Raw genomic sequence first — 16,359 nt, forward strand, 5'->3', positions numbered from 1 at the left:
GTTCTAAAATAAAAAATAAAAAAGTTGTCAAAAACGTTCGATCTGTGAGAGTGCAGCTTTAATGATAAAGATAAGAACTCTTGTTGAAATAATTATTTAAATTTAATACGACATCACATGATCTATTTTGCCGAAAAGCGTTAGTAACGGAATTGTTAAATTTATGCTTCGCAAAATTGCGATCACATATTAAAGTATATCTGCCAGGTTATGTTTGATGCAGGTTTTCATAAAAGTAAGCACACAAATTTGAACAAAGTTTTTAAGAAATGTTTTTAATATAAACATCAGTGGGTCCCTTTAAGTCTAATTACTTTTTTTTGCTTTTAGCAAAAGTACAAAACATGTCAATATAATAACACATTCAATATTCAGGATTGGAACGGTAGAAATAAACAAAAACTTTAAAGCCATGGCTAGATTGTCAGTAGGTGCGTGTGACGTCACCAATAACTGAACCTGTTAATATGGAAGAAATAAAATACGTCCGAGGTTAGTAAAATCATGTTACTTAGATATAAATAATGGTAACTTTTTCTGTATCAGCATTAGGGGCGTTACTCATGTCATGCATTCGTTGTCTTTAAATGTGATACGGTTTAAAACTTCTAAAGTAGTACTTTGTAAAGTATATTAGCGTTAACTTCTAAATATTTATACGAGTTTAACACAGGCTAGTGTCTCCAAGCATCAAAAGTGTATCCGTGAAAGAAAACTATTGAAAACATGCCTTTGATTTACTTCCTGGTTTACCTCAACAAAGTCGAATATGGATTATATCGAATCAAATATGCAAGCAAGTATAAAAGCTTATTTATAATAACACACATATATCCGATCGCGATGCAAGAACCGTATGTACGGAACTGTATCATATTGGTTTCCGCACTCATTTGACCCATTTGACTTACTTTTTTGAAGTCACGTGATATTTTTGCGCGAAAGTATAAATTAAATTATTTATATGCATACGTTCTTTGTATTCTTTATTGTACATGTATACTATTTTGACTAGTTGCTTGCGTGTTTGTGGGTTCGATGAAATTAAAACGTTAACATAGTTAACGAAACAACGATTATAGTACCTTATAAGAAATAAAACCTAGTGATACTATTCGATAAACAATTAAACAACACTTTAACTTTTATAATTTTATTTCTCTTTATTATGCAGCGGGAAGACACCCAAGAGTGGCTGAGAAAAGCAGAAAAAACGGAGATATCATAAAGTTGTTAAAAGAAATAGAATCGCTGTGCCAGAGGTAACTATGCCATATATATGGGGGACTGTTTATTTTACGACACAACCAGACTATAAATAGTCGTCGGTGACAGTTGTACGTCTGTTAGACAATGCCCAATCGTGCCATTGCCTTCGCAGGCGTTCCGCACCTAGATTCCCTTTAAGAAGGAATTAATTAAGCAATTTTGACCGAAAATTGGTCAATGCAAATCATTAGTGTTTATGGGTTTTTTAAACTACAAATCAAGGAAAATTAGATTAACAAAATGGCATGGAAACATAAAAAAGCAAGCTAAAACTGACAGTTTTATTATCATCATCAAGTACACAGGCTTAGTTCACTTGAAAGCTCTCTGAAAAACAATAAATAACATAATGAGGATGTAGTAATATCAATACGGAACAAACTTGACAATACATTGCACAATAGTTTGTTTAAAATAGCTCTGTACTATGGTAGTGTCTTACACAATGTTTGGTGATTAAAAGAATATATTGACTGTACTAAAATAAGAAATATAGGAACAAGTTATTGCTAAGTCTCAATCTCAAACATGAGTTGTGTACGACACTATATTTCTCGACTAGTTCTGTCTTTCGAAGGTTTTTCATGCTCCTGATAAATCATGGTAAGAATCACAATTTGACTATATGTCTCAGTTTAAGAGAGAAAAGAACTACATTCGTGTATAACCATGGTGATTTAATTGAATCATACGCACAATAAAGCGAACAAGCAAACAGGCACAAGAGATCCATTGAATAAACACACCAACAGCAATTATCAACATACGATGGTTATATATCAACACACCGTGATCATATATCAACACAGAGTGAACATATATCAACAGCACATGTATCAACACACCAAGGGCAATTATCAAAACACATCAACATAACGTGAACATGTATCAACACATCGTGAGCAAGTATCAACACATCGTGAGCAAGTATCAACATACCGTGATCATAAATCAACACACCGTGAGCATGAATCAACTCACCGTGAGCATGTATCGACACACAATGAGCATGTATCAACACGCCATTAGCATGTATCAACACTCTATGAGCATTTATTAACAACATGATCATTTATCAACAAACCGTGAATTCAACCAATGAGTATTTATCAACACACAATGAGCATTTATTAACACAATGTGATCATGTATTAACACACCGTGATCATGTTTTGTTACACCGTGAGCATGTATCAACATTCAATGAGCATTTATCAACACACAATAAGGATGCACCAACCGCCGTGATCAGGTATCAACACACTGTGAGCATTTATCAACACATCGTCATTTTGTATCCACACACCGTGAGCGTATATCAGCACACCGTAATCAGATAGCAACACCCCATGATCATAATCGTTCTTGCTTAACACCATTCATTTAAGTTCGACTCTTCGAAGATTGAAAAGGACTATACTTCTCACCCCGGCGTCGGCGTCGGGGTCTGGTTTAAGATGGCATTTTCAATTATTATTCCAATACTGTCAATTCAATTCACTTAATGCTTATTATAGCTGTGCATGATCATTTCACCATTAGTTTCTAGAATACCCTAATATTATCATCCTAAGTGCAAAGTATGGCCCCTGATTCAGATTGACTGGGTTCAAGTTTTAGGGCAAATTGTTCCCCGGCATTAGACAATTAGGTGACGTAACTCTATATTAACTTAAATACAAATTATGGCCTTTGATTGACTTATTTTTTCACTCTTTTTTATTTTGATTGATTTTAACTCACTAATGCGTTCAATTTTAAGACAAGGCGATGTTAGATCGAGCGTGCTCTCCTACGACAGCTTTTGTTATTCCAATTTATGCAAATGCCAAAAACACACCATTACTTAGCACAACTGGCAAAAATAGTGAATTGAAATTATTTAAGAAATAAACTACTTAAATCTTGATAGAAAATAAGTATAAACCGTATAAAAATATAACATGTATTTTACAACCTGTCACGTCCTGGAAAACAAACAAAGAACTTTAAATTATCAAAACAAATAAATTGAAAGTATGATGAAATACTTAGTCCCTTATTTTCTTGTACATGAAATTAAACTGCTATAACTATATCATCATTTTAGCGTTATTTGATTTTCAAATAATAGCTGTTTACATGTATCTGTAGTCTTGGGCAAAATTGTCTTTGAAACATCTTCATGAATTTTGATATATCACCTTTAAATAGCATACATATATGGTCAATGTTTCAGGTCCAAACAATCGGAAGTTATACTTCTTGTCGGTGACGTCGGTGCAGGAAAAAGCTCCCTGGTCAACACTGTTATTCGAGCATTGACGGAACAACATCTTCCGAGGGCGAAAACTGGCAAAGGTGGCGCAGGCTCTAAAACCGTCACACTCCAAGCGTATGCTATACGTTACGTTTACCATATTTTGGTCCATCCCCCAATGTTAAGCATATGTTGATGTATCCTCCCATGTTAGCAAGTTCACCGTATGATGATGCATCCTCATATGTTAAGCACGTTCTCCATATGTTGATGCATCCTCCTATGTTTAGCACGTTCTCAATATGTTGGTGCAGCCTCCTATGTTTAGCACGTTCTCCATATGTTGGTGCATCCTCCTATGTTTAGCACGTTCTCCATACGTTGGTGCAACCTCCTATGTTTAGCACGTTCTCCATTTGTTGGTGCATCCTCCTATGTTTAGCACGTTCTCCATACGTTGGTGCAACCTCCTATGTTAAGCACGTTCTCCATACGTTGATGCATCCTCCTATGTTTAGCACGTTCTCCATTATGTTGATGCATCCTCCTATGTTTAGCACGTTCTCCATATGTTGGTGCAGCCTCCTATGATTAGCACGTTCTCTATTTGTTGGTGCATCCTCCTATGTTAGCAAGTTCATCATATGTTGATGAATCCTCCCATGTTAAGCACGTTCTCCATATGTTGGTGCATCCTCCTATGTTTAGCACGTTATTCATTTGTTGTTGCAACCTCCTATGTTAAGCACGTTCTCAATACGTTGATGCATCCTCCTATGTTTAGCACGTTCTCCATACATTCGTGCAACCTCCTATGTTAAGCACGTTCTCAATACGTTGATGCATCCTCCTATGTTTAGCACGTTCTCCATACATTGGTGTAACCTCCTATGTTTAGCACGTTCTCCATACATTGGTGCAACCTCCTTTGTTAAGCACGTTCTCCATATGTTGGTGCAGCCTCCTATGATTAGCACGTTCTCTATGTGTTGGTGCATCCTCCTATGTTAGCAAGTTCATCATATGTTGATGAATCCTCCCATGTTAAGCACGTTCTCCATATGTTGGTGCATCCTCCTATCTTTAGCACGTTATTCATTTGTTGTTGCAACCTCCTATGTTAAGCACGTTCTCAATACGTTGATGCATCCTCCTATGTTTAGCACGTTTTCCATACATTGGTGCAACCTCCTATGTTAAGCATGTTCTCAATACGTTGATGCATCCTCCTATGTTTAGCACGTTCTCCATACATTGGTGCAACCTCCTATGTTTAGCACGTTCTCCATACGTTGGTGCAACCTCCTATGTTAAGCACGTTCTCCATACGTTGATGTTTCCTCCTATTTTAGCAAGTTCACCATATGTTGGTGCATACTCCTATGTTAAGTACGTTCTCCATATGTTGGTGCATCCTCCTATGTTTAGCACGTTCTCCATTTGTTGGTGCAACTTCCTATGTTAAGCACGTTCTCCATATGTTGGTGCATCCTCCTATGTTAAGCACGTTCTCCATTTGTTGGTGCATCCTCCTATTATTAGCACGTTCTCTATATGTTGGTGCATCCTCCTATGTTTAGCACGTTCTCTATATGTTGCTGCATCCTCCTATGTTTAGCACGTTTTCCATCTGTTGGTGCATCCTCCTATGTTTAGCACATTCTCCATATGTTGATACATCCTTCTTTGCTTAACACGTTCTCCATTATGTCGGTGCATCCTTCTTTGCTTAGCACATCCTCCATATGTTGGTGCATCCTTCTTTGCTTAGCACGTTCTCCATTATGTTGGTGCATCCTCCTATGTTTAGCACATTCTCAATTATGTTGGTGCATCCTCCTATGTTTAGCACATTCTCCATTATGTTGGTGCATCCTTCTATGTTTAGCACGTTCTCTATTTGTTGGTGCATCCTCCTATGTTTAGCACGTTCTCTTGAGTTGGTGCATCCTTCTATGTTAGCAAGTTTATCATATGTTGATGCATCCTCCTATGTTAAGCACGTTCTCCATATGTTGGTACATCCTCCTATGTTAAGCACGTTATTCATTTGTTGGTGCAACCACCTATGTTAAGCACGTTCTCCATACGTTGATGCATCCTCCTTTGTTTAGCACGTTCTCCATATGTTGGTGCAACCTCCTATGTTTAGCACGTTCTCCATTTGTTGGTGCAACCTCCTATGTTTAGCACGTTCTCCATACGTTGATGCATCCTCCTATGTTAGCAAGTTCACCATATTTTGGTGCATCCTCCTATGTTTAGCGCGTTCTCCATATGTTGGTGCAACCTCCTATGTTTAGCACGTTCTCCATATGTTGGTGCATCCTCCTATGTTAAGCACGTTCTCCATTTGTTGGTGCATCCTCCTATCATAAGTACGTTCTCTATTTGTTGGTGCATCCTCCTATGTTTAGCACGTTCTCTATATGTTGCTGCATCCTTCTATGTTAAGAACGTTCTCTATATGTTGCTGCATTCTCCTATGTTTAGCACGTTCTCTATATGTTGCTGCATCCTCCTATGTTTAGCACGTTCACTATATGTTGCTGCATCCTTCTATGTTAAGAACGTTCTCTATATGTTGCTGCATCCTCCTATGTTTAGCACGTTCTCTATATGTTGGTGCATCCTCCTATGTTAAGCACGTTCTCCATTTGTTGGTGCATCCTCCTATCATAAGTACGTTCTCTATTTGTTGGTGCATCCTCCTATGTTTAGCACGTTCTCTATATGTTGCTGCATCCTTCTATGTTAAGAACGTTCTCTATATGTTGCTGCATCCTTCTATGTTTAGCACGTTCTCTATATGTTGCTGCATCCTCCTATGTTTAGCACGTTTTCTATATGTTGCTGCATCCTTCTATGTTAAGAACGTTCTCTATATGTTGCTGCATCCTCCTATGTTTAGCACATTCTCATTTATGTTGCTGCATCCTCCTATGTTTAGCACGTTCTCTATATGTTGCTGCATCCTCCTATGTTTAGCACGTTCACTATATGTTGCTGCATCCTTCTATGTTAAGAACGGTCTCTATATGTTGCTGCATCCTCCTATGTTTAGCACGTTCTCCATATGTTGGTGCATCCTCCTATGTTAAGCACGTTCTCCATTTGTTGGTGCATCCTCCTATCATAAGTACGTTCTCTATTTGTTGTTGCATCCTCCTATGTTTAGCACGTTCTCTATATGTTGCTGCATCCTTCTATGTTAAGAACGTTCTCTATATGTTGCTGCATCCTCCTATGTTAAGCACGTTCTCTATATGTTGCTGCATCCTCCTATGTTTAGCACGTTCTCTATATGTTGCTGCATCCTTCTATGTTAAGAACGTTCTCTATATGTTGCTGCATCCTCCTATGTTTAGCACGTTCTCTATATGTTGGTGCATCCTCCTATGTTAAGCACGTTCTCCATTTGTTGGTGCATCCTCCTATCATAAGTACGTTCTCTATTTGTTGGTGCATCCTCCTATGTTAAGCACGTTCTCTATATGTTGCTGCATCCTTCTATGTTAAGAACGTTCTCTATATGTTGCTGCATCCTCCTATGTTTAGCACGTTCTCTATATGTTGCTGCATCCTCCTATGTTTAGCACGTTCTCTATATGTTGCTGCATCCTCCTATGTTTAGCACGTTCACTATATGTTGCTGCATCCTTCTATGTTTAGCACGTTCTCTATATGTTGCTGCATCCTCCCATGTTTAGCACGTTCTCTATATGTTGCTGCATCCTCCTATGTTTAGCACGTTCACTATATGTTGCTGCATCCTCCTATGTTTAGCACGTTCTCCATATGTTGGTGCAACTTCCTATGTTTAGCACGTTCTCCATACGTTGATGCATCCTCCTATGTTAGCAAGTTCACCATATGTTGGTGCATCCTCCTATGTTTAGCGCGTTCTCCATTTGTTGGTGCAACCTCCTATGTTGAGCACGTTCTCCATATGTTGGTGCATCCTCCTATATTAAGCACGTTCTCCATTTGTTGGTGCATCCTCCTATCATTAGTACGTTCTCTATTTGTTGGTGCATCCTCCTATGTTTAGCACGTTCTCTATATGTTGCTGCATCCTCCTATGTTTAGAACGCTCTCTATATGTTGCTGCATCCTCCTATGTTTAGCACGTTCTCTATATGTTGCTGCATCCTCCTATGTTTAGCACGTTCACTATATATTGCTGCATCCTCCTATGTTTAGCACGTTCTCTATATGTTGCTGCATCCTCCTATGTTTAGCACGTTCTCTATATGTTGATGCATCCTCCTATGTTTAGCACATTCTCCATATGTTGGTGCATCCTTCTTTGCTTAGCACGTTCTCCATTATGTTTGTGCATCCTCCTATGTTTAGCACATTCTCCATTATGTTGGTGCATCCTCCTATGTTTAGCACGTTCTCTATTTGTTGGTGCATCCTCCTATCTTTAGCACGTTCTTTTGAGTTGGTGCATCCTCCTACGTTTAGCACGTTCTCCGTATGTTGATGCATCCTCCTACATTGAGCACGTTCTCTATATGTTGATGCATCCTCCTATGTATAGCACGTTCTCCATATGTTGGTACATCCTCCTATGTTAAGCACGTTCTCCATATGTTGATGCATCCTCCTACATTGAGCACGTTCTCTATATGTTAATGCATCCTCCTATGTAGATCACGTTATATATATGTTGGTGCATCCTCCTATGTTGAGCACGTTCTCTATATGTTGATGCATTCACCTATGTAGATCACGTTATATATATATGTTGGTGCATCCTCCTATGTTGAGCACGTTCTCTATATGTTGATGCATCCTCCTATGTAGATCACGTTATATATATGTTGGTGCATCCTCCTATGTTTAGCACGTTCGCCATATGTTGATGCATCCTCCTACATTGAGCACCTTCTCTATATGCTGATGCATCCACCTATGTAGATCACGTTATATATATGTTGGTGCATCCTCCTATGTTTAGCACGTTCTCCATATGTTGATGCATCCTCCTACATTGAGCACCTTCTCTATATGCTGATGCATCCACCTATGTAGATCACGTTAAATATATGTTGGTGCATCCTCCTATGTTTAGCACGTTCTCTATATGTTGGTGCATCCTCCTATGTTAAGCACATTCTCATTTATGTTGGTGCATCCTCCTGTGTTTAGCACGTTCTCTATATGTTGGTGCATTCTCCTATGTTTAGCACGTTCTCCATATGTTGGTGCATCCTCCTATGTTGAGCACATTCTCAATATGTTGGTGCATCCTCCTATGTATAGCACGTTCTCCATATGTTGGTGCATCCTCCTATGTTAAGCACGTTCTCCATATGTTGGTGCATCCTCCTATGTTTAGCACGTTCTCCATATGTCGGTGCATCCTCCTATGTATAGCACGTTCTCCATATGTTGGTGCATCCTCCTATGTTTAGCACGTTCTCCATATGTTGGTGCAACCTCCTATGTATAGCACGTTCTCCATATGTTGGTGCATCCTCCTATGTTGGTGCATCCTCCTATGTATAACACGTTCTCCATATGTTGGTGCATCCTCCTATGTTTAGCACGTTCTCCATATGTTGGTGCATCTTCCTATGTATAGCCCGTTCTCCATATGTTGGTGCATCCTCCTATGTTTAGCACGTTCTCCATATGTTGGTGCATCCTCCTATGTTTAGCACGTTTTCCATATGTTGGTGCATCCTCCTATGTTTATCACGTTCTCCATATGTTGGTGCATCCTCCTATGTTTAGCACGTTCTCCATATGTTGGTGCATCCTCCTATGTTTAGCTCGTTCTCCATATGTTGGTGCATCCTCCTATGTTAAGCACGTTCTTCATATGTTGGTGCATCCTCCTTTGTATAGCACGTTCTCCATAAGTTGGTGCATCCTCTATCTAAGCACGTTCCCCATATGTTGGTGCATCCTCCTATGTTTAGCACGTTCTCCATATGTTGGTGCATCCTCCTATGTATAACACGTTCTTCATATGTTGGTGCATCCTCCTATCTTTATCACGTTCTCCGTTTTGTATCCTCCTGCATCAAGCACGTTCTCCATATGTTGGAGTATTCTCCCATATTTAACACGTTCTCTATACTTTGGTGAATCGTCCTATATTTAAGACGTGTTCCATATGTTGCTGAATCCTCCTAAATTTAACACGATTTTCATATTTTGGTGCATCCTCCTTTGTTCAACATCTTTTCTATAGTTCTGAAATATTATCCTGTGTGTTTGGCACGCTCCCCATAGTTTTAAAACATACTCTTGTGTGTTTTGCACATTCTCCATACTTTTGAAACAATCACATGTGTTTGTTCTCGTTATTATTGCAACATTCTCCTGTGTGTTTGGCACGTTCTGCAGAGTTTTGAAATGTCCTCTTATGTTTTGCAAGTCCTCCATACGTTTGAAACATCCTCCCATGTTTTGCAAGTTCTCCATAGTCTTGAAACATCCTCCAATGCTGTGCACGTTCTCCATAGTTTTAAAACATCCTCCAATGTTTTGCAAGTTCTCCATAGTTTTAAAACATCCTCCTATGTGTTTTGCAAGATCTCCATAGTTTTGACACATCCTCCTATGATTGGTATCTCTACAGTTTTCAAACATCCTCCTCGTGTGTTTTGCACGTTCTTAAATCGAATCGTGTTCGAATTAAATTCTCTTTCTGTACTTAAAGGTCCATGAAAGGAAGGTATACCATGCAATACATTCCTTAGAGTGCATTAATTACTAGTTAATGTTTGTTTGTATTTTCTTTTCTTTTTTCTTGTTTTTTTTGTGTTCATTGTTTTATAACCATCATATACTGGTGGGAATAAAGACTATTAAATCAAAATGAATGTATCATATGTATGATACGCAATCTTCGAAAACAAGGCGACATGCGAAAATGACGTTCAGAGAGAAACGCGACATTGGTTTCATACTTACTGACACTCAATTCATTGATACTAAAATATAAAACGATTGTCACGATTTACAATAAGCGTGCTGAACGAGCATGTGTTTTTTTTTGCATTACGTCTTTTTCACCTAGGCGTTGTGTTCACAGACTGTGTCACATAAATTGTGTACGTCTACAGGTTTAACCAGTGCGGGGTCAACGCAGACGACTTTAAAGATGACCACGATTTGAAAGGATTAACTGACATGCTACCAACGCTTATCGACTTTGCCGGCAATTCCATCTGTCAAAAAGAATATCTTGAAATTTTAGAGCTTATTCTTGGAGGTACTGTTTTCAACGCCTACCTTTATTTGCGTTATAAGATGTCTCTTTCCTTAATTTTTTGGTCTGTGTTTTGTGGTTATAGTATATATAACATATATTTAAATTTCTATGAAACCGCTTAAGAGGTGTATTGAGTTATTTCCATTTGTCAAACGTGGGTATGTTTTCTGTTTATGATCTTTAATCGATTATAGAGTGTTTTGATTAGTAATAAGGTAAATGTATCTTGTACTGTGTAAACACTTGTGTGGTTTTGATGTCTGGCTACCCCATGCTATTTTGAAAAAGAATACTATAACGATATCATTCACATTCTTTTTGGCCCTGAGGAGTGCCAAAATAGTTCATTTTTCTTCCGATTTCAGTTGAAATGATGAACAATAATATAAACTACAATAACGTTTTCTACAATGTATGTTTCACATTTGAGTTATCAAAAAGGATACCAAAAGCATATTGGGTCCTCAGACATCCAATTTTAGCATTATCGCCAATAACTCGATGAAACCAAGCTTAAATTTACATCGGATACCTTAAATTCAGCAACTTATAACGTGGCTATTTCAGCTGAAAGTCTGCAGGGGAATATTTCCTTTCATACTTAACCTAACAAAATCACTTTCAGGATACATTCCGACCGGCACTTCAAGCAAATTTCTCGAGGAATATCAGAGAGAATTCGGCGTTGGAAAACTGTCTCGGAAGTTCAACGCAAGCGACCCTGCCATGAAAGTGACCAAAATAGTCTTCGTGATAGACGCTCAATCCTGCTCGTTGCCTAAAGCGCTTATTGAGGGTATACAACGTGCCATCCAACAACATACTGCAGATGGACAACTGAAGTGTAGGTAGATTTATTCCATGTCCCAAGAGCCTAAAATGTGTCTTAACTAATGTCTTAAATCGTCATTATAAATGTTACAGTTTCTCTATTATCAAACCTATGATTAATTGCCTTATGACCTGTCTGGGAATTTCATTGCATTTTCAGACCACTGTGATCTTTTTGTCGTTTTGACAAAAATGGATGTCACAGATCAAGAAACAAAACTTGATTCAACTGCGTCGGTTAAACAGTCAGGTGTGTCGCGTGAAGAGAGAGAACGCGAGCTTGCTGAAATACTTACCATCGAAGGAGCCCTTAACGACAACCTCTTCCGATGGACCAGTTACCATGACAAAAATACGGAGCAAAGTCCTCAGATTGACATCGTGGCTCTTACGTTTTTGAAAACCATGATGCAACAAAGACCGACAGTTGCCCGATCAAGCGTGAAACCAAAAGCACTGTTGCCCAAAGAGTTTATTCAAATGAGAGTTGAAAAAATATTGGATGATGCTTGGACATACGGCTGTAGAAATTGGAACAGTCTCGACCAACAAACACAATTCATAGTTTGGGCCGTGCTTGCAGGGTGTTTTATCATCTTCCTCCTAAGCCTTTCTTATGCATAATTTATTTTGGTATTTTAGGCGTGACGTTCGATATGCCTGTTTATAACTTTGACATAATTCAATAAAACAATGTGTTTTTCAACAGTTCGATTGAGCATTGTTTACACAATCGTATTACATTGAAATCGAGATGGGGACGCAGTCGACAGCTAAGCGTTAGATGGATGTAACTCCATATAAATATAAAAGTAGTAACTACTATCTTGCGCAAAGATTTCAATTAGTGTGATGATCGAAAGGTACTTGTGCAAATTATTTGTGAAATGTACTCACAAATTGAATTCTTATAAGAAATTGTTTTAAACGTTAATTTTACATGGAGTATAAAAATTCTCTTATATCAATACGACCTAAAATTAAACAAAGCATTTAAACTAATTAATACTGAATTTGGTAATGCTATACAAAAAGATATTTAATTAGGATTTTTATTCCTTCATATGACCATTTGTAAGATACACTCCAATTGTCGTAATATGTTTTTACGAAAAGGAGTGCTGAACAACGCATTTATTTTTTAGATATCCACACCTATAGGATGTGGTCACCTGCCTTAAGCAGCCAATATGGGTGTTTTCCATAGTTGCTTCTTAACACATGTTCAACCGTATACAATGATTCAATAATTCTAAGCCAATATATGGACCCAGGCTTTGCATTCTCTTACCCAAAAGGCTCATCCACACTTTTTAGCAAAATGCTTGGCAAACAAATTCTGCTATGTGTGAATAGATGTTTTATATTTTTCATGAAAGAAGAAACTTGCCTTAATTTTGATGGTGAAATGCAGAAAATGTTTGATGAGCTTACTATACCCTTATCTTATGATGACATTGTTTATGCTTGTAAAACGTTTTATGTTACCCGAGTTGTATAACATAGGTAATACCTTAATGGAAATACGGTATAGAGCATGAAGTGTTTTAGTCTTGTTCATATACTCTTCTTAACAAAATATTTGATATGAAATACCTCCCTGAAAAGTTGATGAGGAGAATGTTAAAACTTATGGTGGAATTACATTGTTTAATAAGATTGAAAAATGGGAAAGCTGATCGGAATTGTAAATAATATGTTATGGTTACATAGTATAATAGATCATTTTGTTAAACTATATGGAAAAAAAAACAGTTTGCAACTTTATTTGACTTTACCAAAGCATTTGATTACGTCGTTAGAGATAACATATTTTATATATACGAGTATATAAACTTTTAAAAGAGGAAAAATATTACATCTGGTTAAATAAATGTATGATTGTGTTATATCAGGGGTAAGAAATAAATGACGTCCTAAGTATACTTGGTCTTAGACAGAGTCAGTTTTTGTCACCTTTCTTGTTTGGTATATACTGAAATGATATAGAAGGATATTTTATGCTTAATATCTTTGAGGGTGTTTAATTAGATGTACTGAAAATGTTTCTCTTAGTGTGTGTTGATGATATAGTTATTCTATCAGAATCTAAAAGTGAGTTCACAAATAGTTTGTTTTTGCTGTTTGTTGATCACTGTAATGAATGGAAACGTAGTGTTGATGTAAATAAAATAAATGTAATGATTTTAAAAGAAAGTGTTGAATTCTAAGGGGAAATGTAAGATTTGTATCCAGGGCAAGTGTAAGCCATTGTGAAAACAAAATTACTTAGGAAAAGTGTCTACTAATGTGTCATTCATTTGCTACACTTTTGAAACCTTGTAAACGGGATGAGACGGTAGGTCATTTCTTGTCTTCGTTTGAAAAGCTAATGTATACTTGTTAAAGTATTGCTGTGAAGTTTTGGGTTTACAAGCTGGCATTAAGATAATAAGAGTTCATCTAAAGAACAGAACAGAACAGAAAGATGATTTTTTTGGATTTAAACATATTGTTTCTCATCCATACACATAATTATAACACAAAAGGTTGGTAAATAAATACAAATAATACAAAAAAAAACATTTTAAGACAAACAAGCGTAATTTAAGGATAGTATTTGTAAGCGAATTTCTTATTTCAATAGCTTTGCTTATATAAGAACACAATCGATTGAACACCGATCTTTTATTTGAGGAGTTAGTGGTTTCTCAAGTGTAATGTCATGTAAGAAGTAAAGAATACAAGACGTTTAGGTTAAAAAAATCAAACAAAAAATTGCCCGATTCTTCAATGGCGTTATTTTATATGAACATTTTTAATTTTAAATCCAAACCCTTCCGTAAGTGTGTTTATGTACAGAAATTCAGAATTGCTTTTAGCCCGTTGAGATTATCGTCACTAAATATAGAAGTTGCTGGGTGGAATAATACAGTTTTGGAACACAGAATTTGCCCACATTGTAATGTTTTAGAAGAAGAAGAAGTTCATGTTTTGATCGAATGCAGCCTCTATACAAGTATAAGATCTAAATATACTCCCCGATTTGATCGTACTCATTAAGATTTGTATAGAACTGTTGAATACAGAAAATATGGGTTTGTTAAAGAATCATTCTACTTTCGAGTATAAAGCATTTGCTTAGAGAATGGATTTTATTACTTTACAAACATGATTTATTAAATGATTAAGTACCAACAGTTAGATAGTTGTAAAATGATTCGTACGTAATATTTTGTCTGAGATTGAGTTTAAATTTTCGCTTCTACATAATATGTTACCTATTTGTTTCTAGTCATATATAGTAAACCGCTAAGCAAAGGTTTGATAATGAAAAATTATCATGGGCTATCACAGTCTACTTTATTGATGTATATATGTGTGATGTTATGTGTGGAAATAAACTTGTGTTCTGTTCTGTCCTGATTAAGTATTGGTTGAAACTTTTAACAATGTGGTGATGACCAGTTTATAAAATTCTGTATAGAGATTTTAAAAAGATTACCTTACTGTAAATAATGGACAAAAGTTTTAGAGGATATTACAGTCATTAAGATTTTATGATATTCCTTCCAAAGTTTAAAATATGCTGATATATTTATATCTGAACTGAAGCAGATACGCAAAGAAGTTTATGTTTTAGAATTTGGTTGGTTGCATAATTATAATATTATAGTTATTGCAGAGCTAAAAAATATGTACATTTTGCAGAAATTAAGTTACAAACTTACTTATGAAGTAAAAATTGTTAAGGCTACATCTACCCTCCCTTTTTATATAAAAATTTCTGAAGGTTGTTAGTTCATTGACTTTTATTATTATTATTTTTCACAGGTTGCCTAAAACTCATCTTTCTCTTAGAGAGAACAATTGTTTAAATGACAACCAGTCCACTATAGTAGAGCGATTAAAAGCAATTGAAACACGTTTAACGAAATAACTAAGAGACAACTATGCCAATCATTATCACAAAATAGAGAGATTCAGGGTGATGGCGATATAGTGAATGTACAGAGAATGTGCCAACGTAGTAGAATGTGCCAAACGTAGTGAAAGTGCCAAACGTAGTTGAAAGTGGCAAACTTAGTAGAACGTGCCATTAGTAGAATGTGCCAGTAGTAGAAGGAGTCAAACGTAGTAGATTGTGTCAAACGTAGTAAAATTTGCCAATTGTAGTAAAATGTGTCAAACGTATTAGAATGTTCCAAACGAAATATAATGTGCCAACCGTAGAATGTGCCAAACATAGTAGAATGTGCCAACCGTAGTAGAATGTGCCAAACGTAGTAAAATGTGCCAACTGTAGTAGAATGTATCAGTAGTAGAATGTGCCAAACGTAGTATAATGTACCAAATGTAGAAGAATGTGCCAAAAGTCGTAGAATGTGCCTGTAGCAGAATAGGCCAAACGTAGTAGAATGTGCCAAACATAACAGGATGTGTCAAACCCATTTTTGTGAAATAAAAGCTTATCAATGTCATGAACTACTAAACAATGACTTAAACAGTTTTAAAACAACAACAACAACAACAACAACACATTCAGCCAATTTAAATTGCAATTTGTCTTCACAAAAAAGGAAATGCTGCATCTATTCCAGTCAAAAGAACAAGAAAAACGAACATTTATCAACAACAAAAAACTGTTCCAAGTACGTTGAGAAGATACATTTATGTGTATGTGGAAATTATTAGACGATTTTAAAGAGTACCTTTAACACCACCCATCAATTCCAATGTATGTCAACCACCGTCTAAGTATCGAACATGCTTTCTGGTGATGGCATATTTTTAGACTATATGCGCA

General features: G+C 36.7%; 1 protein-coding gene across 3 annotated transcripts; it reads left to right on the plus strand.

The window, feature by feature from the left end:
- The first annotated feature begins 335 nt into the window (after positions 1-335).
- LOC128224486 (uncharacterized) lies at positions 336-14,978 on the plus strand. Of its 3 annotated transcripts, none has more exons than XM_052934333.1 (6): positions 336-492; positions 1,175-1,262; positions 3,488-3,643; positions 10,594-10,742; positions 11,368-11,586; positions 11,734-14,978. In XM_052934333.1, the coding sequence occupies exons 1-6, from the start codon at positions 468-470 to the stop codon at positions 12,195-12,197; spliced, it is 1,101 nt and encodes a 366-aa protein (XP_052790293.1). In that variant the 5' UTR covers positions 336-467; the 3' UTR covers positions 12,198-14,978. The 3 variants fall into 3 exon arrangements, with proteins under 3 accessions (XP_052790293.1, XP_052790291.1, XP_052790292.1); XM_052934331.1 differs by lacking the exon at positions 336-492 and adding an exon at positions 579-796; XM_052934332.1 differs by lacking the exon at positions 336-492 and adding an exon at positions 686-800.
- Positions 14,979-16,359: the final 1,381 nt, after the last annotated feature.

This window comes from Mya arenaria, chromosome 17 (genome assembly GCF_026914265.1).
Source record: "Mya arenaria isolate MELC-2E11 chromosome 17, ASM2691426v1".
NCBI classification, from domain to species: Eukaryota; Metazoa; Mollusca; class Bivalvia; order Myida; family Myidae; genus Mya; species Mya arenaria.